General features: G+C 50.0%; 1 protein-coding gene across 4 annotated transcripts in view; it reads left to right on the forward strand.

Moving 5' to 3' along the window:
• The window catches only part of Ten-m (teneurin transmembrane protein Ten-m), a 324,269-nt gene that overhangs the window by 59,607 nt on the left and 237,942 nt on the right, over positions 1–26,720 (forward strand). For all 4 annotated transcript variants that reach the window (XM_076893495.1, XM_076893496.1, XM_076893502.1 and 1 more), the window contains exon 2: positions 25,422–25,736. In XM_076893495.1, the coding sequence (XP_076749610.1) occupies positions 25,422–25,736 (315 nt within the window). The remainder of the gene's footprint in view (positions 1–25,421; positions 25,737–26,720) is intronic.

The following is a 26,720-nucleotide window of genomic DNA, read 5'->3' on the forward strand; positions in this document are numbered from 1 at the left end:
AGGGAAGCTTTTTGCGTTCCCCCAGCCGGAAGTTCGCGATCCCTCTGCCTCTAACCCCGCGCGCCCTTTTCCATTTCTGCTTCCTCTCTTTTCTTTCGCCAACAGCATCGGGAAAGTTTCGCGAGCCCGCGCGCCAACTGTTCGAAAGTTAAACGAACGACTCCAATTATGCAGCCCGCCGTTGCAACCCAGCCACGCTCCCCACCTCCAGACCAGCGGCTGTTTATTTTACAAATTTATTATTGGCACTACGTTACGAGGAATTGCCAAACTTGCCCGCTCTCCGCGAATTCGTAGCTTCCGCCTCTACGCGGACTAAGAAGCGCCCTTCCCTCTCGCTAAGGGGTTGCTCTACCGGCGAACCGCTCGACGAGTCGCATCCGTTTAGCGTCTCGTTCCCGTCCGCCTTCTTCGAGGCGAATAACGGCTCGCTGTTCCCCGTTTAATGGGTGTCTACCGATTTGCATCTCTGGCTGGTGGCGTAGCGAGGCGTAAAAGATCGCCGCGTAAAAAAGCAACAGCGTGTCCGAGGCTAATGAGAAGCTACCGATCGTCGCGTATCCCCGTGGCACGGCTATGAATAATTAAGCGGCGGCCCGCCCGCCGCCATAATCCTCGGAGGCGTGCCGTAAAAGGAATTATTTAGCGTGCCCCGTTGGGCGACCCAGGTCGAAGGTATTCCGACGGAACAAAAGTCGTCGCGACGTTTGCAACCACCTGTGCGACAGCCAGCCCTCCTCAAGTCGCTCGTACGTATCGAAGTAAAAAAAATGAAACCTGTCGATTAATTCCAACGATCCCGTGGAGGATCGTTAGCTATGGTAAGCAGTTATGCTCGATCGAACCGAGCCAGCGCAATGGGCGACCCTCGAAGCACGAAATTGCGACGAACGAGGAGATAATTCCCATACCCGGCTAAGCATCGCCGCAATTTTGTTCCAACGCCGCATTCAGCGAGACAATCGAGGAATCGTCTCCGGTAATTTCGACGAGCACTCGACAAACCTTCCGCGCAACGAACTCCTCCAACGGTTCGTAGTTATTACCATTTTCCGCGGCCAGGCTGCGCATCCCCTATCGCGGCTCAGCCATCGCCATTAAACTCGTCGCGCTGGTAACGCGTACGCTCCTTTCGACGGGCGGCAATTATCGAGCCGACGAGAATCGTACGAACGAAACGTCCGTGGCCGCGCGTAGGCATAATTCGCGACGAAAAGCCGGCCGTTCCGATCGGATGGAACGACGGGAGTCGCTTTATGCGAGCTCGTAGAAGCGGCGCGCGGCCCTATAGCCACGGGGATTGTTCGACGCCGGCGAGAGCGGTTCCCCCGAACTTCGAATAGCTGTCGAATTATTGGCGAACGATTAAAGCAATGTAAAGTCTGCCCCGGCTCGTCCCGCGACGAATAATTTAAGCGTGCGATTGCCGCCGGGCAAATAATGCCCGCACGATAAACAACAGGCCCGCCGACGCAAGTTAATCGCTCCATTGTCCGACTGCGTCGACGCGCGTGAACGAATTCCATCGGCGCTGCCGCGCCAACCACCCTCGCTGCCCAACCACCGGACGCTGACGCGTGGATACGCCTAAACCCCGACACGCAACCCCCGAATTCCCTTCCATTCAACCCTTTTCGTAGCAAGAGTCAAGGAGCCTTTATTAACACCGTCGATTCGAGATTAAACAAATAAATGTGCGTCCACCGTTTTCTCGTTTAGTCGCTGTTCGCGCGACAGTTCGCTTTGGAGGTAGCAGCGTTTCGAGGCGTCGACGAGAGTAAAAGGCGCGGTGAAAAGATTCGACGTTGGTTTGGATCTTGATGCGGTTGCGCGTGCAAGAGTTAACTCGCGTTAAGTGCGTTAAAGGATTAAATGTGATTTATTCGCGAGCGGACTGCGCCATCGCGCGAGTCGTTGCGACGTTTCGACACGGTTTACAGCAGTTAATTTAAATCGTTACGGGAAATTAATCGGTCAATTGTTCGATACCCGTAGCCGGAAGTTACGCGCGCTGCGCACGCGATTCGTTTTCGGTCTGGGAACAGATTTTACGACGATCCACGCCGGATTCATGGCCGTGTTTATAACGAGGGAATTAAATTGGGGGGGGTGCACAGCGAGGCGTTCGATTATCGGTGCCCGCGGCGCGAAAATCCCGGACAACGACGGGGAAGTCAGCAGAAAGGCTAACGATGTCGGCGATAAAACGAAACCGATGATTCCGCGTGGACCTCGTTACCGTAGAAATTTCGTTTAATGAATAGCTAATTAACCTGTCGCGTAGTTAACGTTCGCGTCTTGCGACAAGCGCATTATGCAAATTGATTTATTGGACAATCAAAATTAGATGAAACGTACACCGCCGCGCAGCGTCGATGCGCCCCGATATAATCTAATAACGGACTTGTTGATTGAACTTCGAACCGAACGTTATCTTTGTTATCGCGTAATTATGTCGCCCTGGTATAATAGGACGGACCCGTTTTCAAAAGAGGACGGGAAAGAATGGCGATCGCCTCGTCGCGATCGACAGTATCGAAAGGACACCAGCTCGCCCAACAATGGCGCAACAGCGTTCTCGTCGCACGGAAGCATCGCGAGCAATTCTAATCCGGTTTTCATTATTTCCGATACCCGTCGAAACGATCCGCTCGAATCCCAGCTCCAATGCCGGACAACTGGCACGCACGAACGTTTCAATCGTACAGAATTCCAGCGCATTAATCCGATAAGAAGGATCCACGGAAGCGAGTGCCTGGCGAAAAGGGAGAGGATCCCGTCGAATAGCGCGCGATCTCGTTCTCCGCGCGAGGATTATCACGCCCTGCCGCACAAACCGACCCCGTGCAGGATCCCCTGGCGGGTCTCCTCGCGACCGCACGAGGGTGAGCCGCGTCCGCGAGATGGTAGGGGTTGGGCTGTTGCTACAGGGTGTACATAGTTACGAGCGCGTGCACGCGTAGGAACGAGCGACGGTGCGAGGCCAGCCAGCCGGCTGTGCTGGTGCAATCAGAACCGAAGGGGGTCAGAAGGAGGCTACCGCGATGGAGGCAAAAAGTCAATCAATCGGAGTCGGGGCATTGTTTGCACGAGGCTTAACGTTAATTCCTATTTGTAGATCTGATTGGATGGACGACCGCGCGCGTCGGATTTCCTTTTCATAATCCGTTGTACAGACGTGGCGTGCCGGGACGGGCGAGCACCGGAAACGGGGCGAGGGTGATAGGTCGATCGTTATCAGGCTTGAGAGAACGACGACTCTTGGCCAGAGCCAAGCGCTGCTGGCCGACCGCCGATGATCGATTGCTTGTCTCTCGTCAGGCTCGATCGCTGATGGATAATTTCGTGAAAACCCCCGACGCGTTCCTCGTTGATTAATAATGCTTACTCAATCACCGCTCGAGTAGCGGCAAGGGTATTGGAAAATCTTACGCGATGGAATTCCGACGGCGGTGATTCGCGGTTCGTTTATTCGTTGGCAGGGGTTGCCCCGGGTAGGCGAGACGACGCGTCGCGACGGTCGCGAGGGTGGCTTTTCGCGCGGTCGTTTCGCTTGAATTTCGTTTCGCGGTTAGAGAAGCTACGCTCGTGATTAATTATCGGGACGAAATGCGCGCGCTGCTGTGCACGTTACGTATCGAGTGCACGAAAAAACTCCTCCTTCGCAGGGCTCATTGTATAATGCGCACACATATTCTTAACGTTTGGTTCATCGCAATCCGTTTTTCCTCGAATTTGAATATTTCAAAATAGCCACGCGACGCTTGTAATCGTTTACTGTCCTCTGTTTGGATTTTAAGGTTTGCCAATTACTTGGACGTTTGTTGTTTAAGCGTGACCAGCTAAATATTTGCGAAACCATTAAATCCATGTCTGTATTTACCGTGCAAGCAGCTCTGTGAATTTAGCGAAAATTAATGTCGATTGATCGACAGCTGAAGAACACTTTCCGGTTCGCCATCCGGTAACGGTGTGAGTCACCGAGTATAAAACGAAATCAATGAGCGCGGGGTCGCAAAATGGCCGATCATAATCATTTATAGCCACGTCGTAAACACGTACTCAGGCTTTGGATGGTCCCGTGGAACGTGTCCTGTAGGGTACCCCGCGAATAAATCGACGGTTCCTCCAGGCAGATTAGGTCGACGGCGCGGGCCGGCCGTTACCTCGTCCTTATTGTTAGAAAGGGTCGCGAGGCCGGCTAAAAGGTTGCAACGATGGCGCCATTGGCACGGGACGTGCGCCATTCAGGGCTCGAGCGATACTTTCGCCTGGCGCGTAAGCCCTAACCAGGCGGCTGGTCGGAAAGGCGGCGAGGGCTCGAAGGAAACTGCTGGCAGCCCTGGCTACGCTGGAATACGTATCTATTCCTGGGGAGCCGTTAGCTCGGGTATGACTCCCGCGGGAGGGCAACTCTCAGGCTCATCCTGGCAAGTAACGACCTAACGCCGTTCCCTCCCTCTTATTCCGCTCGATCTGGGCCGCGTTCGCGCGCCCGTACTCGTTACCACGGTCTGCTCCTGATCTTTAACATCTCACCTTGCACGACCATTTAGCACACCTTTCGGACGGCATGTTTATCTTCCTCCTATTTCTTTTTACGGTCCCGGCCAATTGGACGCGTTTACCGGAATTTATCGGCCCGGATTACTCTCGCAGCGTCGTTGAGCAAGATCGAGCGGATGGTCGCGACCTTTGCGTTCGTCAATCCCGCTTAACGCGAAGTAATTGGTCAATTATTTCGGATGGTCGAAGTTTTATTTCGATTTTGGTTTCGTAAGTGGAAAATTTGATTTTACTGCCAGGCGAAGCGTTGATCCACTCGTAGCGAGGCGCGTCTCGGTATGTCGCGATGAATCTCCAGGCGTAGGTGGAACGTAAACGGGTGGAGCGTCGTGGCGAGGGCAAAAAGCGACGGCAAAACGATACGGGACAGAGTAGGACGCAACAAGAACGCGGCACTAATTTGTCCAACATCGCGAACAACGCTGGTTAATATGTATGATGTACGAGTGTCGCGTTACGTGTGGTCGATGTCGCGTATCATCTTTATCCGGCGTAACGAACACGACTTTCTTGTACGCGGACTACTACGAAACAATGGCCTCTCCCGGTTGTAAAGGGTGGACTCGAGTTGTTAACCAAGTTCCCTCTTGTCCCGTGCCGCTGTATGCGTGTTTGATTACGAAACCAGATATATAGAAACGGGACGAAGCCGCGCGTCCTACGAATGCCACGGACCGTCCGTTGTTACGCGTAAAAAGAAGAAGTGGTATTAAGGAAATGACAGGGGTTGTTTCAGTCACGTGTCTCCTCCACCGCGACCGTGGCGCAGAAATTCTTTTGTCCACTTTTACCGACCGTCTCCGATTCTCTTCGAGCTACGCCAGCGAAAGAGGAGCTCCGCGAACTCTTTGAACTCCACAGAAGAAGAAAAGAGGAGGAACGAGGAGGTGACGGTCACTAAAATATTAATCAAATTCATAGAGAACGGTAAATCCTCCTCAAACTTTCTCTGTCCTCGTTCTCCATTCAACCCCACATCGTACGCGGTCCGATAAACCAAAATCCAATCCGCAGTCCACGACAAGGTTGCGTTAAATGGACGTCGCGAGATAGCTACAACCATCAAAGTAACCCACTGGTTCTTGACGGTAGGTTAACGCGGATGAGCATCCATCGATGCAATTACCGTTAACGTGTCCCGCGCTTCTGTTACCAGCATCCATCGATGGTAATTACGTCGTAACTTTGATCGTCTCTCGGCGGGCATTCATCGCCTAATTCGTAGGACTCGCGTCGCGGCGACGGTAACGCGCGCGGAATTACCAACGGCGAACTGGCGTGATCCGTGGGGCGAGCCTGGTGGCTTTCTACGCGCGGCCGTAACGCAATATTAAACGCGACAACGCGAGGAATATGGTAATTCCCGTGGACCGACGGAACTACGGACAGAACTGGACACGGGTAAGGGGTACGACAGAATCCGCCGGGACAAAGGGAACCGTCCGGTGCTCGCGCGTTATTCCGTTCAATTTCACCGTCCCGGAAGTTATCCGCGCGCGCCGACAATAACGGGCCACCCCGCCACCCTATTCTCCGCGTTTTCGAATTTCTCCGTGGTAAAAGCCCGAAGCCAACGCGCTGCTCTGATATCGCCGGGCAGTGCGGGACGGAGATTTCAGGGGACCGTGAGATTCGAGTTTCGCGAAGCCCCCTTTGACATTCAAATCCCGTCCGCGTAATTACGCCGCTCGCGGGGATACCTTCGATGATCCCGTTCGAAAGAATAATTTCGTGCTCGGTTTGACAGCGACGCTGGTTCTTCTCGACGAACTTTCTCGACTGACAGAAACGTAGAGAGCAACAGTGGCGAACCATCGTTCCTCGTTCGCGCGTTTTTTTAACGGCAACGCTGCGATATAAAATTGCGATCGTTCCCATCCGTGTCGATCGGATGGTTGCGGCTCCGATCGGACGCGCTCGCAGCATGCCGGAAACGGACGGAACGGTTAACGCGTTAATATTAGGTCGCGTATCCGGCCGAGCATTCCGAAAATACCTGGCGAAGATACAACGAGTTACAAACGAGTCCCGCCGCTTTTGTTTCCGTCTCTCTGTATCGCTTTCCAATTGAGCGGGCCGCGCGATGGCATCGAGAAAAATCTAGTTATCCGCGAATAACTTCATTCGCTCATCCCCAGGGCGCGCGATCCTTTGCCGATCGAATTTCGATACCTTTCCCCGGGAATATCATCGAGTGGCCGACTCGCGGTTCAGCGCGATACACACCGGGAACGTGTGATCCAGTTCTGAAATACGAGCCGCTCCGACCAATTCGAACGGGATAACGTCCCTCTTCTTCGTACGTCGCGGTCGTTATCGCAGATTCTGCTGGAATTATTAAAAGAACCCGCGCTAGTCGTTTCGCAGATTTATCGCGCGATCGTAGCAAACGACGGGAACGTCGAATTCATCGATTGTCGAGCTCCGCTTGCCCTTCGATCGACCGCTTCTTTCGAATTGCCCGATATCGCGATCCCACCAAGAGAATTCAGAACGAGGCACGCATACCCGGCTAGCCAAAACAATTCGACTGGTCGCCGGAACGGGTCACAGCGAGCATCGATGTCCGCTCGATGGTGGCCAGGAAGCCAATGGACAGGCACAGGAGGAAAGGGAATTCGGTGGAGGGACGGGCTGGACGTAACTCAGAGACTATACCTGGACTATCTACACGGTAGATCTGGCATTCAACAATAAGAGCAACGCCTACTCACACTTCTGGCTGTCTGTGGCGGGGCTGTTGCTGCTCCTCTCGAACGCCTCCACGCGAACAACCCTGCTCGGACGTCGTTCGAGGGAGGCCCTGCGAACAGGTAGGTCGCGCGCACCCACAACCGCTTACCACAGCGTGCACACCCACACGCGAACGCTCGTCGAGGGTGGATCGCGCACAATTACCCATTGTCCGATACAGAAATTTATGTATGGATGGCTGGAGCCCACGTAACTAACGGACGGCCAGCCCCGCCGGAGATCCACTAAATCCAAAGGCTCGCAACATCACGCGCCTTAGACCAGTCGGGTAACCGATGGATAGGGTGCGTATAAAGGACGCGCGGCCTCTGCTTCGAACCGTCCTGAGGGTGGCGTATGCAACTGACTTTGGGATTTGTCTGCGAACACCTGTCCGTGTAGCACGCGGTGGATAATATACGCGCCCAGTAGAGTTGTGTAGAGTTCGTGGATAGACGTGGCTCACGCGTGCACCACGAGGGAAGGATTTAGCCCTGCATCCCTTCGACGGCGATGGAGATTGCGTCGAAAATGCGCGGCGAACTTTCCTACGTTCTTCACGATCCATTGGCCCTGTTCGCGTGAACGCTCGCGCCAGAGAATTTTCCTCGATTTCGGGGGAAGTTCTATTGGAAAGTGATTGGGACGCTTTAAGGGGGTACTTTGCGGCGCAGGGCGCGAGTCACGCTTAGATGGCCATAGGTGGAAAGTTGTTTCGACTTAATGCCGAGTTTGCTGGTGTAAAATATGATTGATAGCGTGCAGATAGTTTCGAAAGAAATTCTTCTCTGCCATTAGTAGCGACAGATCTTTCTCCTCTTACTTTGGCTTCTGAAAACACCCCGTTCGAAACGTGATATCTTCGAGACCCTCGTCGTAATAATTTTTAACGTTACTCGCGTTCAATTATTCGAGTCCTTAAACAGAAACGCATCGACGCGAACGTCGACGTTCAGCGGGAAATAGCGAAACGCTAAACTGTGCTTGGAAAAGCAGCGAGACGTTTAACGAGGCAGGAATAAAGAGGAGTAATTCGGCAAACGACGGTTTAGCGGTGGATACGCACGCTAATTTGTCGCTAAGTCTCCGCTGCACTCGCTGGATAACGATCCCAACCCCGGCCCGGATATCTACGCCCTTTCAACCGGGACAAACCGTGTATATACCCCGTAAAACCGGTTGCCTCTGTATGTATCGGTTATGCGCGCTCGTATAAACGCGCCTTGTGCAGGTGAACGGCGAACACGAAGTTTCCCCGACTTCAGAAATTTCACGATAGAAGCGGCCGCAATTTCCGCCCTGCTGCCGCTCAACGGGACCGGAAATTCCTCGATCGCATCGAGATGCGAAATTCATTACGGTCGGATCTGCCCCTTAATTAAATAGGCGCCGTTCAACCTCTTAGGAATTATTTCGCGGATCTTGGACAAAACGACGAAAAATTCATTCGCATCTCAGCGGAAATGTTTCGCGCGCGAGGCGATCGGCGACAGATCGCGCGAGAATACCGCGAATTATTTTCAGATCGTCGACGTTTACTTCATGAACAAAGACACGTTTGGCACGTGAATGATTTAACGAATCAGATTCGCACCTTCGTTTATGTATCTCGAAGCGAGGACTGTCACGATTTATCGCGTAAAAGCGAGGTCAACCGTTATACGAGAATAGATCCGAATGTTCATTTACAGTTTGCCCATTAATTTCGTATTATCAACCGTTCAATCTTTACCTTCGCTACAACTCCATCAAGCGAGAGAACGGCGGCATTCACGAAAGTATTCTCGTCTCCCATCCCATTTCAGTCTCATTACGTGCGAACACCCCCTGCCACCCATCGCACTCAACCCGTACATCGAAATGAACGCGCGACCCAAATTTTTCTCATCCGCAATTTAATCTCGGAACCCGCCGTTTGTCCTCTCGCGATCGACTGTCGCGCAATTGACTTCGAATAGGACCGTTCGCGCGAAATATCGAACCAGCGCATCGGATCTCAGAAGTGCACGATATTGTTCCAAGACGAAAGAAAAAAGAAACTACCCCTCGTGTCTTTCAAAGCGCAGATTATACTCGACTCGCTCGTAGCTGACCACCCTGCGCGCACTTTCAACGAGGTCCCCCGCGAACGGTTCTTGACCACAGGTTCACCCTCGAAATCCGTGTAAAAGTGGTGGGTAATTTTTTCAAAGCAAATAGACAACACGCGCGCGTTTCATTTCAGTGTGGCGAGGAGGAAAAATAGTTATGATCGCGGTGTAACGCTGTCCAAACAAGCGTCGCCGGCAGGTGCGTTAAAACGCGAGCGTAGAGCAACCCTTATTTACTCGTGCGCCAGGCCAGACATTTAGTATTGTGATATTTCCGGGGTGAATAAAAAGCATCGGGCGAAATGGTGGACGAACGGTTCCACGATATGATATATACGGGCGATATCAAGGTTAAAAGCATTCGTAAGTTTTGTTAATCTCGAAATTGAAAGTACTACCGTTGCTTGACGGTTTCAATATTTTGTACCGCGCGCTTTTATTATTTACTTTACCAGCGAGCCGACTGTCGAAGCTCGTTTGAAATATTCATAGACACGGATAGTACCGCGTAACGCATCCCCCTTTGCGCAAATATACATACAGAATCCCTTTTATTTTATTGGGCAAGAGATGGGAACGTCTCGAAAATAATAGTGCGGCGAAATAAAGCGCGTGGTGTGAATTAAAACCCTAGAAGTCGCGCGTTATTTGGCTGGTTGTCCGCGGAATAAAATTTGCCCGTTCGCGCGTAAAGCCCGCCCCTATACATCACCTCGTCCAGCGCTTCCATGTACGAGGCGAATTTTTCGGTCAGACTTCGGGTACAATGCCACGATTAATCCAACAGAGAAGTTCGAAATGGCCGGATGAATAATTCATGCCCTGTCCCGGTTCCATTTCGTACGCACGTTAATAAATACCCTTACAATAGGCAAATATGTGAACCACGGGCACGTCGCGGCCTGAGCCGAATCATCCTTTGTCTCTGACTCATCGCACACTCTCAACATTCCATCCGTTCGTGCACGAAATCTCTGATCACGGTCAAATGGTAGCTGTGAAACGCCGCTTGAATTCGTCGCTTAACCCCGCATAATCGAGGCTAACATTCGCATCGACGATCCATCAAAACCGCGATTTTCTTCCTCCAGAATTATTCGCTGTTTTTAGAGTCGACGCGTCGTCCGTGCATCGCGTGTCGATTTATCCTTTGCAGACTATTTTACTCGCAATTGGCCGCGCGTACGTATCGCGTTCAGCTAAAAAAAACTTAACGTTCGACGAGTATCGACGCTCCATGCGAGATGGTTCACACGTGTCGGAACAGGGACTCGGTTGGATCACGTGGCCCTGGTGAACGCTTGATCCGTGCGGCCATCAAGGGCTCTCCGTGGTCCTAATCCTCCTTATCGACGGACGTACCGCCGCTATCTCGATTTTTCCGGCGATCGCCGGAAGACGCGTACCAGGGGAGCTAATTGAAAATTCCAACGGTGTGATTTATGCGGCAGCGGGTGATTCGGATTGCCTCTGTCGGTCGTGTCATTAAATCACGCCGCTGTTCGCTCCCGTGCGTTCTTATCTGGTGCTTTCGATTTCGAAACGAAGGGTCGATTCTCTGCTCCGCTCTCTGACGCTGCATAATTGATCGCGCAACGGTGAGTGATAATTCCCGCTGCATTATTAACCCGGTCTGAAATATGGACGGGAAAATTATATAGTATTGACGCATAAATCTACTGACACCGGCGTAACACCGCAGGTATGCATAGAACGCGTTTCACAGGACGACTGGGTAACTCAGCCAGCAGTTCTTCTCGCGTTCACGCGGAGGGGAAGACGTTTCGATGCTGTTTCGTTGCGGTACTCGTAATCCTGTGATTAATCCTGCGGATGTACGCGTTTGGAACGGAACACCGGCTAAAGAACGCTCGGTCGTTTAAACACCGCGCGCATCCATTTGAAACTAAGCAACCTCGATTTATTAATACCGCGTTACGTCGCAGATTATGCGCGTTCAACTTATTATCGTCCACGTTAACCGATTATTAACCGTTCGATTAAAAGAAGGTAAACATTTCAGAGACATCGCTGGACGAAAGTACAGTCGTCGATAAAGCGAAGGCACATTATTGGATTCCGGGTAATTGCTATGGGTAGCCACGGAAAACTTGATATTTATGTACATTATCGCCGGAGTAAGTTTCCTAATTGCGACCGCCGTTCAATCGAATTGTAATTGCTGTTTGCGAATTTACCATCGCGCCCTCCCCCGTCCCGATTCCCGGCTACGATTAAGTCAAATTCCAGAGGACCTCCGGCTAATTTTATTTCCGAACAACGAGCGAGAGGGACAATGTACACTTTCAACGATTGATCCTAGGAGCGGCGTTGATTGGATTTCCTACCAATCAGCGGTATTAGAAGATCCGATTTTCGAATTAGCCGATGTCTAGCGCGACGACGCGATCCGGTTTTATCGTCTCAATTTGATGACGCTCGCCATAACGACAGGTTTAATTGATAACATCGGCCGAGTGGAACTCTTCTAATTAATATATCTCATCGATTCGGTCGCGGCAATTAGCCAACCATCGAGGATTGCCAGCCGACGCGGTCACCGACTCAATGTACCCCTCGCGTTCTTTGAAGCTGTCCGCCCTAGCTAACGATCAACCGGGCAGCATTTACAGGGAATTACAGAAGAACCAGTCGCTACGATCCGTTCACGTCAATCGAGTAGTCTTCGTTAAATTTCATGAAACGTCCGCGGGGTCAAAGGAGGGTCATCCGATTCGGTCTAACGGGGTGCAATAAACGCGCTCTATAAATCACCCTTGATGGGGTTGGCGCTGTTAAAACCGCTTGGAATCCTCGAGCCGGTACGCGAAGATCTGCTTCGTGAAACTCTGATCTACATTGAAGTCCGGGTGAAAGAGTCTCGCGTTGATATCGACCCGTTCGATGCTCGATGGATCGCGTCGATTACGAGGGGCAGCCGCGAAAGTAACGCGGTGGACGATCTCGAATCGAGCCGCGTAAATTCGCCGGGTCCCTTGCATCATACGCACACGAACGCGCGATAAATAACGCAGCGGGTAATTAACGGAGGACGGGACGAACGTTTATCTATCTGCGCAGACGCCTTTATCACGGCGGCCGCATAACGCGGCCACGCACACGCCCGTCGCCCTCTGCGCCACCGCATAAAAGCAACATTACGCGTCCCACAAATTGCGTTACCGATAACGTACGACTTCGCGTTCTCCGCGACCCTACCGCGCGGACCCACGCTTCCACCCCCGTTTTCGGGGTGAGACGCGCGACTGTCAATGGTCTGGCGATTTATTTTCTTAATAATTAGCGAAACAGCCGCGCGACTGCCAGGCAACGTTGATCATCGCGCGCTCCACCTCGCAACGCAACCCTTTACCGATCCCCGCGTGCGTTCTTTCGTCTCTCTTAATAAATGTCTTCCGAACATCGCGCGCACGCGAAAGAATCGCCAGGCACGATTTATAGCTCACGAAGCCACCGAGCTGGAACGGACATTCAGATTCTAAGCAGGCGAAACCGTTTAGTGCTTCGTTTAGTGCCGGAAAGTGTCTGCTAAACGCTTTATCGTTCCCGCCTGATGAATTACCGGGACGATCGCTTGTGCCTTTGCGGTCTCATAAATTCCACCCCCGTTGATAATTCTTTCGAACAAGTTTAACGGAGGCTCGTCCTTATTGCCACGGTTACGACGAGCAACGTATAATAACGAATAGCTGCGAGAAATCAGTTTTACCATTTCGGAAGCACCACCACCCTTCACGCAGTGACTTAGAGAATCTTCGACTCGAATGGTTCGAGTGAGGGTTCGCTCGAGGACCGCGAGAAGGCAGGATTACAAGGGGTGGCGTTTGTTCTTTTTAATCTCGCGATCGACCGCAGAACGGAGGAGCTTACGAAAACCGTGGCCGGTTAGAACAAACGACGCGGCTTGGCCGCGTTGCAGCCCCTTCAGCGCGCGGGCGCATCCAACGGGCCATCGATCACGCGCCCCGCGAAACACGGGGAACGCGGCCGATCGAGCAGAAATTTACGACGTAACGCGAAAATCGTTTCGCAGTTTGTCAGCCGGGTCGAGCCTTCCGGCAGTTCATGGGTTCACGTGCTCCCGCTGGCATAAAATATGAACCAGCCGTATGTAAAAAGTCGTCGCGCGAGAGAACCGCTCACGGCGTATCGATGGCGCGATAGTAGCTCGCGCGAAATTCACGATCGACCAGACGATCGTCGAGGATCGAGTCGAGTCGGGTTTTACGTATTCTCGATCGCAGGAGAGAGAGAGTCGAGCGGCTATTTCGGTTACACCCTATACGTGACCACGCGCGACCCACCCTTGCGGCTATCGTAATGTGATCGATAAGTCTCTACTTATCGCGTTAAAGTCACGTTAATAAGTTACGTTCACGAGGCTTTCGTGCATCCCTCGCGGATATTTATACCACCGCCGCGGCGACAGTAATAACAGTAATCGCATAGATGAGCGACTTCCAGCTGACTGGCTGATAGTGCGAGTAACGACGCTGAAAAAATACCAGGATGATTATAGCGATTCGCTTGACCCTCTTATTAGGCGAACACCTTGTATGCTCCTTTTGCTGGCTACCCTTATTCTAGCGATCGAGTTACGTTCGGTTGAGCTTCGAATCTGCGATTGCTTGGTGGGATAGTATGAAAATTCAGTAATTCCGTCCTGTTTCCATTCGTAATACAGCAGGTGAGTTGAAGCAGTCGTTTAATATTTATCGCGTGATACGACGAATGCCCGTAACTTTGAAACTGCAATTGAAAGAGCGGTAATCAGGAAACGATTCTTTCGCCGCGGTCTAACAATAACCGGCATGTTCTGAGCGCGCTCGATTAAACTTGCATTGCGTACATAGCGGGCACGGATTCGAGGCGTACATAGTTGCGAAAGATCGATGTTTCTACTTATCGCAAAAGTGTGCTAATGCACGCTGACCTGTTACACATAGACGCGAACTTCGCGCATAGTTGCACCCTCGAATGGTTTATTCAACTTGTTACGGGCGCTAACGAAAGTTGCGTTAAGGGGGGAAAAAAAATACCACGAGAGCCGTGTGCGCGATAATTTCACGTTGGATGATCGATCCTTCGCCAGCTCGTTATCAGCGCATGCTAATTAACCCCGCGTGCAAATGGTTCGCGCGCGTAACTTTTCCAAACTTAAGCGTCTGGTGGAAAGTTCGCTTTCTATTCGTCGCCTTTTTTTTTTTCTATATAATTTCAACGCGAGAATCGTTCGCTTCGATGACTCGCAGATCGAAAGGTCTGCGGGGACTGGCATCCCGCTTCGACGCGAGCTACGGCTGATTAATCGAGCGGTCGACGATGGCAAGCGTGACCTGTGCAAGTCCTCGCGACAAATATAGAAAAATGTATTAAAAGAGGTAAGAGGTCCGCAGCATCGATCGCGATAATTCTGACAGATATCTCAATGAGATATATTTCATCACCGCCGTTCAATAAATAAGAACGAGCTCCCTTAGAACCAACCTCGCGATCGAGTCTATTCCAGTCTCGATCGCTGCATAAAAAATGAGAGGGAACGCTTTCTGAACGGATACCCGCGGGATTCAGTCGAAGGCGCACCGTGCAAAGATATTTTCGATCGACACCGCGGAGATATTTTCCCGCGGTATTACGGGAGGCAAGAAATCGAACGCATCGGTTTATCAGGGAACAGTGGGTAGTCGCGATCGTGCCTACTTGTCCGACCGTTGACTCTAGATCGATATTCGAGGCACGCGTTGCACAGCCGACGCTCGTCCAAGTGAATGCCATAGGTACGCCAGCAAGAAACCTATAATTCCCTCTAAACACCCGTCAGCGGACGGACATCAAACGTTACTCCTTACATGGCGACCCGTCGAAGACACGAACGATGCGCGGTTTTTCTCGAACCGCGGCAAAATGCCACCCCTCGCTCTGACTGGTCTTGAAAACGCGAACGCCATCATCGCGTGGCGACCGCAGGCTCGACGGGACGCTCGATCGAGAGGACACCGAATCGCGACGAACGAGAGACGCTCGATGTGACGTAACCGAGATCCTGGGAGCTCGTAAAAGGTCCGTTCAGATATTCTGTAAATGTCGCGCGTCGACGTACCCAACCGCGCATATTCGTGGACGAGAAATCGTGCGCCGTCGAAAAACGTGACTCTTCGTTTACGACCGACGGTTTAGCGTGTTCTCACGTATTTATGAGGCGTTAAACGCTCCTTCGACGAAGATTAGTCAGTGGGATTAGTCATGCGTTCAGTCACGCTTTCACGGAATATGCTTCCTTTTCGAAACGACCAGCGAATATTAATAATTGTATCGTCTCGATAGTTGCACCCTTAAATTATTCAAATTCTATGCTATCGACGATCAGAGTATTCCAATTCATTTCAATTCGAACAATTTGAAGTCCAGTTCCACTCTACGCGTCGTATAACAGACGCTCCAAGAACAAGTCCCACGTCCCCGTCTACCCAACCGCGAAGACCGCTTTACGAGCGTGTCTGGTAATATAAAAATCACTGGAACCGCATCTGCCCTGGGAATCGCATTAATTCGTACGTAACCTCGTCTTTTTACGATACGATTTCACGGCAAGGATGCATCCGGAACAACTGATCAGGATCATCGATTTCCTTGGCGAACCGCATCAGTGCTTCGATCTGTCTTGTTCCTTGCTCTCGTCGTCGCGTCATCCGGCGACCATCGAGAGTATCGCGGAAATTTCGACGCCAACGCGTCCGCCGTTAAAGTCGAACGGTATGAATTCGAATTTTACGATACCTCGAACTTTTTTCCTCCCCAGAGGTCCTCGTCAGAGGGAATATTCCAAGTTTTACGCTTTACCCGCGAGCACGAGCCTTCTTTTTGTTCGTCCGTCCGACTCTCAACGGCTTGTCGCGCACGATCCTCCTCGAGCACGTCCTTTCCACGGAACCGGTTAGGTGGCGTAGCGTCTGCAGGAAGCGTGCATGCGTGCAGGCACGCGCGCTAGGTCCTTCGAGGTCGCATAAGTCTTCAGGGATAATTGGCCGGATGGCCCGCAGCAGTCAATGCCATCGATTTGTACCACCTGCTCTCTCGCATTGCCACGCTACACGCCGGTGTTTATGCCCGGTCTCGTTAAGTGGGCACCATCGCGGCGGGCCAAACGAGCGCAGCCGGTTCCGTGAGAAAAATCGTGGACGAGCGGGAACGCTCGTGCCTGGATTCCACACGCGCGACGGTATCTTTCCTGAGCTCGTTCAAGACCCGTGCGATTCAGAAAAATTAACCCAGCCACGTTCGATCGGTGTTCCCGGTTTTCAACGGAAGGGAAAATCGTAGCGGAAAAGGAATGGAGTCGACTGACCTCGAGCGACCCGATTGAAACGGAACGAAAGGGAAAGAGTTACGAGGAGAACCTATCGATTTCCAATAACTTATTTGGTTACGACTGGGCGGAAGAGGATATTTACTGCGAAAATTTTCTTCGTTCTCAGGGAAGTCTGATAGATTAAACGTATGGATTAACGCGTCGAACAAGATCGTTATGTATCCTCGTTGGCTCCTCGATTCCCCTTTGAAAAGTTCTGCGCCGCGTTCTTCGACGTTTTTCTTACAGTTCTGTTCGTTACAAAAGTTAAACGCCTGCTCGAGAGGTGTCACTTGCGAGCTTGAAAAGCTCGACCTCTTCTCGGGCTATTTGACTTGGAAACACAGTGATCTCTGACTAAGCTGATCCGATCCTTTGAAGTAACCCAGCGACTGTTTTATTCGTTTTTTATTAGGAGACGCGACCGTTCAGGGATATTCACTCGCCAATGAGGTGCGAATAATCGGCTAATAGTTTTCATCGGTACGCAAAGCAACCACGAGGCATATTATTAGGCTTTGCATACTCTCGCGTATCAATCTTCGTACATGTACACGCAATGATATGTTATTTCTCTAAATTGCTACGATAATCGCACTGACGACCAATTGACAGACCAACGTCGATAAAACTCCATAAAAAAAAAAAGGATTCTCGTCCAATTTCGCCAATGAAGAGAGTACTCCATTGTTCCATTCGCGACGCAATCTTTTTATCCATGATATAACCTCCGATAACGTGTCCACGGTCCGAAGAAAATGAGAACGTAGCGGAACTCGTTCACCTCGTAACCCCGTCAAGTCGCGGCTATTCGCAGGAGGCTCGACGAGCAAAATCGATAGCGCAACGCTCGACGGCGCACAGTGTGCCGGATGGCGAATCTAGGTGGACAAAAGTCAAAGTCCGGGTGCGATTCCTCTAACGTTTGACGGGTGTGTCCAAAAGAGACGCGGTTAGAACGGATTTTCGAGCATATTGGAAACAAAATTCAGGGAAAAAGGGAGCGATAATATGTACAATTATTTATACATATACAGTAGCGACGTCTTAAGTAATTATACAATTCACAATCCAATTGAAAGTTTCGAAGTCCTGAAAAGGACTTGGAAAATTTCGATTGAATTGCAAACGACTTAAATCTACGCGCGTAGTCCTTAGCTTGATATCGTTTTCGAGAAATGAATTAACATCTCGAAAACGTTACCAAGGGCCCAGGTCCACCCCGTGGAGGTGACTACGCAGGGACCCATCCCTACGTCCCTAATCCCATCCACCCTCCATTACATTCAGCTGTTCTCGGTACAGAAGGTACCGAGGACTGATTCTACTTCTGAATTTCAAACAACCGGAATCCATAATGCATTCTCTAAAATCTAACACAAACTTTAGAAATTGCAGTATGGACTTTTGCGAAAGGGCTGACGAGAAATTCCATTATCTTAACCAAAGTGAAATATCTAAAGTGACTTTAGGAAACTTACGAAGTGTTAGGGAATATGTTTTACGGTACGATATATTTAAACTAAGTAACAATTGAGAGTGAAGCAAAAATCAGAGATGAAACTAAGTTTTAGTAGAACTAGAGAGAAAATTCGCGACGCGATCAAAACGAACAAGTACCAAATGAACCTGCGTTACATTCTCGCGAGAGCATTCTACCCGATGCTTCAGCACTAGTCTCTAGGCGAAGCGTACCCGACGCGAATCGCGAGCAAGTTATGCCACGTCTTACGTCGAAACAATCGAAACCACGCTCTCCCCAATGGTGAATGCGGGTACCATCGAGAATTCAGCGAGGCTTAGCATTAGGACGCATTGCCCATCGACGAGAACGAACTTCGCAGACCGCCCCAAGTCGTCTTACAGCAGGTCCGAAGACCCCAGCGACACGGGGTAGGAGCTACTCGGAACGAACCGCGATGAGCGCGTCCACTGTGCTAAGCCTATACCCAAGTCGAGTACCCAACGGGCGTACCAATCGACAAGGGCTGCGAAAACTCGATGGGCTCCGAAAACCACATCAGTTTGATTGAGTCTCGTCTGTTTCAATGCGTGGCGATGGAAAACGGAATTTCGAATGAATAGAAAAGAAAAGAAAAGAAAAGAAAAGAAAAGCTACGTGAAGCGATTTCACGTAGGAAAAATTAGAATGCTCAAGGGAGAATGTAACGCATGTTTATCGGTACTGACTACACGCGATTATGGAAATGGCTATTTCTCACTTCGGATAAGATAATGGATTTCTTTACAATTTTGTTACAATTCAGTTACAATTAAATTACTTAAGTCTAAGTGCTTATAACTAAGGACGCACGCATCCCACGGCGATCCAATGGGGTGGTTCAGCTGTGATCTAGCGTCGAACGTAGAGATTGAAATGAAGAAGGAACGAAATGGATAGTTTCTTCGATTGGAAAAGATGGAACTCTAGTGATGTATGCACCAAAAATACCATTTTCTCATTTCCAAATGTAAAGAGAATAGTGAAATTGATTTACGATCACAAAATCAAAGAATATAAAATCATTGATCAACCCCCAGGATAATTTCAAGCGAGTTCTTGCCCATATAGAAACTTAGAAGTGCAGAAATGAAAATAAAGTAGAGATTAAGTGAATTTCCAATCATCGAACAACTCAAATAGAAATTACTACAGATTACGCAGGATTGTTTATACCTCTCTAATTCCAACCAACGGTGTTTAGAAAAAAAAATAATGAGAATACAACCCAATGAACTGATTAACGTTAACCATAATTATGCTCGATTGAGATAAATCAGGGAAGTCAGGATAGAAGGGATTCAGGGTTACACAGTTGTAAAATTATATTATTGAAATGTACAGATGTGTTGCTTAAAATTAACTTAAACTATTTGCAGTCTAACTTAAAGTTCCAAAGTCCTGAAAAGGACTTGAGAGATTTAAATTGTACTGCAAAAGACTCGGTACTAAAAGTATCAATGATGAAATTATTCTGATCTACTGCAAAATTAGTGAAATAAATAAATGGAATAATGGAAGTGAATCTATGAAATCTTTATACAAGACAGAAGTTATAAATCGTAATCTTTTAATTGTTTCTGGTACTTTTAGTATCGAGTTTACAACTGTACTTATGTCTACGTGCGTAGTCCTTAGCTTGATATCGTTTTCGAGAGCGCAATCTCTCGAAAACGTTACCAAGGGCCCAGGTCCACCAACGAGGAGGTGACTACGCAAGGACCCAACTTAACACTTCCGATATACTTCTTAAAAATGAGATGTACTCACCGATATTGCACGATGATCCATCTCTAGTTCCATGCTGAGTACGTTTGCAGTTCAATGGAGGTGACCTCCGACCGAGAGGGTAGTTTCCAAGGACCAGAAGGCAGGTAGCGCATAGTCATAAACGATTCTTCATTGTAAATTAATTTAGAAAATTTAATTTCAGAATTAAAATTAATTAAACACCACTAAAATCGAAGATAATTTAGAAATATCCGAATAAATAAGCGGAACAATCTTATAATCGAAGTTTATTAACGATTGCAAGATGTAAGTAAATTAAAAAAATTTATTTCTACTATTTAAATTAGTTAAATTGTATTAAAATCGAAAATAATTTAGAAATATCCGAGTATGTAAACCAATATTACAACAATTAAATTCTATTAATAATCGTAAAGTATGTTAAAATTAATAAAATCTTTAAAAATCCCAGAAAAATCCGTATAAATTATTTAATATTAATAAATATTAGTAATTCTACGATTAGAATATTGTTAGAGTTAATTTAGAGAAGTGCTTTAATTATTAGATAGTTATTAGAGTTAGAAAAGTTAGTTAGATTTCGATTATTCGACGCAGTGTCATAACACTGTTGTCGCGACGGGATCACATTGCCAAATGACTGTGCGCGACCGCGCATCATTGCGCACAGCCACGCAGACCTTGAGTTGGTTCCGCTGGTTGCGCACGCCCTACCACTGGTACCGTGGCAAGATACTTGTCGAAATGTTTCATTATTCATTTATTCCTTCCATACTGATTATAATTAATTAATTTTTACAATATTCTACCACTCGCGCATACTCGTATACATATGTTCTTCGATAGAACATAGTCGCACACCAATTATTACTATTATTACTTGCAATGTTAATTATCAAATTGATATTTTTGTTACGTTAATTTTCACGGTTCATTCGCTATACCCACTGATAAACGCAATCTCATATTTCTCTACAGTGTACCAAAAATACATTTTTATACAAATTCCACTCCCTTGCTCCGTACAGACGATGCCAAATTTGGATTCAGCGATCCCGTGCCTGGTTTACAGCAAATTTTATATGGAATAGTGCCCATAGTACGCAAGTTATTAATTTTGCCTAACTAAATTCCAACGTTCGACGCGCTGCGCGGTGTCGTGTCGCGTCGTACCGTCGAACAGTTGGACGGTGGTTGTTTCATGACTCCGCACCCTCTCCTGGCAAATACGACATTAGATAATCAGGTGATACCGATATATCGTTATCGACTGGCGGCGTTATTCCATAGCGTCATGAGAAACGGGGAACAGGCACGTAGAACGCGCGTCATTCACGACGCTGGGGCGGCCCGGCTATTCCCATTTCGCAAAGTGGTTCCCGGCGTCGAGGCGGTAATAATACGCGCGCTATCTCCAGTACAAATAATACGCGTTGAAATTAGAGAAGTTTATGGGGACGCGCAGGGCGCGACATCGTTGCGTCGTTGTTGGTTGCGTTTCATCCCTCGTTCGCCGGAAGCGCCGCTGGACGCTCCGGGATTTGGATTCGACGTTCGCTTTGATGAGGAATTACTCGAAAGCCTCGACGATCTCGCCATTTGATTCTCAACGATTTCAGTCGTTCTTAAATCGCGTCCATCTCGTAAGCTTACTTTCTCGTGCGAGTATCTTATCATCGTTGAATATCGCGCGCTCGACGATGTCATCCCCTCGTCGTGGAAAGCTTGCGTCGCGTTCGAAGCACGCAGCGAGGATTCGACATCCCGTTCTCGATCGCGTGTTGCAATCAACGCGGAACACGACATCGCGACAGTCGCTCGTATAATGGGACCAACGCGAGCGTGTAGAAGTGAAAACGAGCGGCGTGAAATCGTAGGTCGAACGTGTTCCATAGAACGGTATCCGCGAATGTTATAATTACAAGTGAGCACTTTTAGTCGTCGTGAAATTTATAAACGCGGGGCGTTGTTTCGCTTGGAAGTGGAATAAGTTGGAGGAGGGCACGACTAAATGAGTTTGACGCGTACGGGTAACCGGTTTCGCGCTGAAACCGCGGGAGTAGGTCGTATATCAGCGAGCCCGGGAAAGTTTTCCGTTGTTGGAGGAAAATTTTTTCGCCGACGGCAATTTATTCGATGGCCCGAAACTGTCGTACTTCCATAACATTGAAAAATCGCGCGCACGTCGGAATATATTGAAATATGTTTAAGCGGAGGAGCCGGAAGCCCAGCGCGCGCGCGACCTTCGATCGCCGGCTGTCGATAGCCAATATATTTTATTAACGCGATTAATTGCGCCGGCGCGCAAAAATGGAAGGAGAACGCGGAGGGTTCGTCATGAATTTCGATAGGAAATACAATCTTTCGCGGGGGATATTTATTTGTTGGCCGCGATACGGGAAATGAATTTTTGAATAAATTACACGAGCATCCTCGGCGTAATGGGATCGATGGATCCACCCGGAACGCGCTTACGCTTTACTCGTTACGCGATCAAAGATACGGCGTGGAACGATGCGTATTTTATTCAACGAATCCTTCGCGAACGAATCGATGTTTCGAGGCTCGCCGCTCATGATCGGAATTGACTCGTCCGCGGCAACGAAATCGATAACAATCATTTCCGCGTCGCGTTAACGAAATACTATTGTTCAGGCCGCGTTAATGGAATTATAGATTCTCGCGTTGGCGCGCGCGTTGTTGCGGTATCATGGGAGCGATGATGGAATTATGTGGGTTAACGCAATCCACGTTCGAGGTTACGAAGAAATTTACAAGCCTTCACGCACGTGCGCGTATAAACGCTGGATATATGATCGCAGGAGTCTCTATGGTGGCCACAATATTCCCCCATGGTAACGCGATAATGTATTATGCATGCGTGAAATTCGACGAGAATCCCGCGTTACCCCGGGAAATACAAAGTGTTCCGTCGACGAGTATACGCACGGAAGAGATCGTTTCACGCCTCGTCTACGGCCGCCTTCCCACGCCTGTCCCAACGCGCCTCCAACCCTTTGCCCGCTTTGATTCGCCTGTTCGATTCGAATTAAACGAATCCAATCTCGCGCCGCCAAGGCGACGCGTTTTCTCATCGTCGATGTCGTTCGATTCTATCCGATTCGCGAGTGCCGTTTGCACGGTTAAACGGGCGTAGCCGTTACCAACGCGGCGACGCGCCATCGCGTCTCTTTACTTTTCGAGAATCAAGTGAAATCTCCGCGGAGAGCGCGTCCGACAAAAATTCGTCCGACGGAAACCATTTCGATCGACCGTGGAGGCTGGCCGCCCTGTTGCAAATAAAATTTGCTAAGGGGTTGCGAGATCGATAAGTTAATTGAACGCGACGCGGGGAACGAAGTAGGAGAACGGAAAATGGCGGCTAAAAGGGAGGCCAGCTGGCGGAGGAAAGGTCGCGGGAAGGAAAAAGGCAAAACGAAAGATGTAACGCAGTAATGAACCGAATGATTCGATTAGCGGCGAGTTAACTTGATACTCGTGCCAATAGATTGCATGCATTAACGGTGCGCGCGTCGAAATCTAGTTACAAACGATCGCCGATGCCGGTTCATGATCATTCGCCCTCCTCCCCTTTTACGAGCCTCGGTGTCCGTCGAAGGAAGGGAGAAAAAGAAAAAAATGATTCGAAAACTTGCCGGGGGATCGCAAACTCGATGCATTACGCGCAGACCATAATTGAATGTCGAGCAACTCATCACTGATGGGCCAGGCCTAATCTCGTTTAACTTCCCTTTCAACTCTGCCCCGCTCCTTTCCGCGTCGCGCGGTAATTGTAGTTCAAACGATTTTTCAGCGTCGTCCCGATAATGCGTGGCGAGAAGCCACGAGGAGCCACGAAAGAAAATCAATGACTTCCTCGTGTTGGCGTCGTTCTCCGCGATTAAGCGGTAACAAATCTGCCCGTTTTTGCTGGTGGCCACACACGCGTCGATGTCCCACGGGGCGGCGTCGTCCGATCCATCGACGAAGAAGCGAGAGAAAACCGTGGTGGCTTCGACTATCGATATCGCGATAGCACGGTCAGTTGATACGGTGGAAGGCGAGCAAAGTCGGAGGTGAACGCCGGTCAGGCATCGATCATAGTTCTCGCGCGATTTACCCTGAAACTCGAAGGTTCGCCTTCCGCCTCTTTTTCCCCTTTTCCTCTATAACCACCGCGCGGGTCTTTAACGTGGTCAAAAACCGGTTCCCCTGCTCGCTCGTCGCCTAACAACATCTGCTCCGCTTTGGGATGCACTCCTCCGTGCGATGACAACTCGCGGTCGCCCGTGGGATCGATTAGTCTTCTCTCGTCGGAGGTTTGACTCGGTTTTCGCGGCAAAAACGCGGGAGAGATCTCGTCGAGAGTTCGTCCAGGGACGTGTATACGCGTACTAGTCGTCCCTAGGGAAAAGAGCCGCGATGATGACATCGCGCGACGCGATGGCCACGCAGGAATCTTCGGGAGGAATACTTTTCGATCCGAATGGAGGTCTCTCTCTGGCCTAGAGCGTAGCTGGAACCAACCGGAAGTCTCGTGTTTCCCTCTGTGTTTGTCCAAGTGTGCGTGACGTTAGAATTGTTTTCCCACCTTCTGGTTGGAGCCCTCCGGGCCCTTAATACTGGCCCGCGTTCCTGTGTCTTTGGTAAATGGACACCGCCGGTGCGGTGTTCCCTTCTAATGCCACGGATGGTCCGCGTCCTACTGCACGATGTCTCTCGTTACCGCGCATCGGCATCCCAGCCGCCATATTGGACCCTCAACGTTGACCAAAGAAATTTACTCGCGTGTTGCGCGTAGTCAATTATCGCGTGAACGAAACAACGCGATCGAATTCCAGGCAAGGATTAAGTTTGTATTCGCTTTTTTATTGGTTTCAAAGAAACGCTATGAAATAAGAAAGCAATTTTGTCATTTGGGGTGAAACAGACTTCCTTCACTCGTAGAACGTGACGCATGAAACAGATTTTGATCAAGTCCGAGAGAACAGGGCAAATTTGAAACTCCATCAGCGAGCATATCGGTGTATTATTATTCATAGCGTGATCCGCTTTCAGTGAGAACGTTGTAGAATTTGCAACGATGTATGAATTAGCGCGCGGATCATCGATGAAGGTGAAAGTAAAACTTCCGCGTTCGCGTTTAACCGGACTTTAAACGCGAGTGTGCTTACTAAAGACACGCGTAACCGTGCAAAACGGGGGACACCTGAACGGAAGGGACGCGTCGAAAGCACGAGCGGCTTAATCGCCGCGCAAACGACGAACCTTGACCCGAAACGAGGGGTTAACGAGCTCCCTCGCCGCTTCTTTCCCGCCGTTAACCCTGTCGGGGTGTCGCGTCGATAAACGCGCCTCGACTCTGTCAACGGGCGCGGTATTTACGGAAGCGTTTCGACGATTGTTCCAGGCAAGGGACGGCTCCACCCGGCCTATAGTTTAAGCGGCAGCGAGGGTGAGGAAAATTCGCCGCGCCTGCGAGCCCGCGCGGCCGCCTATCCTCAGAACAACCACCAGACCACGCAATCACACCTGAATCACTACAACGCCAGCCAGTATAAACAGCGTGTCTACCAACAGCAACAAGAGCACCCGCTCTATCACATGCCCAGCAGCGGTGCTGGCCTCAGCGACACGCCAACCTCCGACAACGCGTCCGACGAGACCCTCACCGATAGCGAGCTGATCGCCGTTGCCCGCGACTCCGCCCTGCTCGTCCACAAAGGTGAGTGAGCAAGAATGTTATCGCGTCCGCGATCCTCCGCGAGGCATCCATCTTCTTCCTCGAGGAAGTACCTCGCGTCGAATCTCTTCTCCCGATGTACTCTCCGCGTCGAGAGGTTCACAGGGTTCACCAGCCGCCCTCGAATCGATCTAATGGTCCCTGGGTCTAATAAAGGCACGGCGTCTTCGACGATAATCGGCTCGATGCGGAGGAACGTTGCTCGCCGTGGTCGGTCATTCGCAATAACGCGAAATCGTGTCCCAACATTACTCAAACATGATGGATGGCCGTCCCCGCGATGAGGTGTGAGGCCACACACGGGGGTTTGTCGGAGACGGAGGTTATCGGCACACCGGCTTGTCAGCGATGACGTATCGCTCCGTGGGTGTACAGAGCGTTAGTTCGAGGGGGTTGGGAGCGGGGTCTGTCCATTCCGCCCAGCGTCAGGTTCGTCTAGCGTAACACCTGGAAACCCTCTAGCCGAGTCGTTGGTCGGACAGTTGCGCGTGAAAGGTATTTATCACGGCGGAAGGTGACGCGGGACGAGTCAATCGGCCCATTTACCGTGGGACCCACGGCGACAACTTAGCCGGACGATGTAGCTACACAATGGGAGGACGGAAACGACCAGCGAATAGAACGACGCGAGGTTCATCGGGAGTGAACGAGGTTGTTCTAACGAAGATCGATCGAGATCCGACGAAAACACCAGCCGCGGGGCAAGCTTTTCGGTAAGATTCGAGCGTGCACGGTTTTCGTGTTGCTCCCTCGCGGGGAAGGGTACGCGAGACTTTTCGACGAAACGATGATCGAGTGGCTTTGGCGAGGTTTTAGCGACGAACAAAGACGACTTGCAGGCGCGATTTGCTTGAATTTGGTCGAAGAGCCAAGGTGGAGTTGTATAGGAAAACGCAACGTTCCACGAACTCTTCGTTACACGCTTATCGTCAATCTTGTCCTGTTTCAACGGATTACGGTGCTCGA

The sequence above is a fragment of the Xylocopa sonorina genome, chromosome 4 (assembly GCF_050948175.1).
Source record: "Xylocopa sonorina isolate GNS202 chromosome 4, iyXylSono1_principal, whole genome shotgun sequence".
Lineage (NCBI taxonomy): Eukaryota > Metazoa > Arthropoda > Insecta > Hymenoptera > Apidae > Xylocopa > Xylocopa sonorina.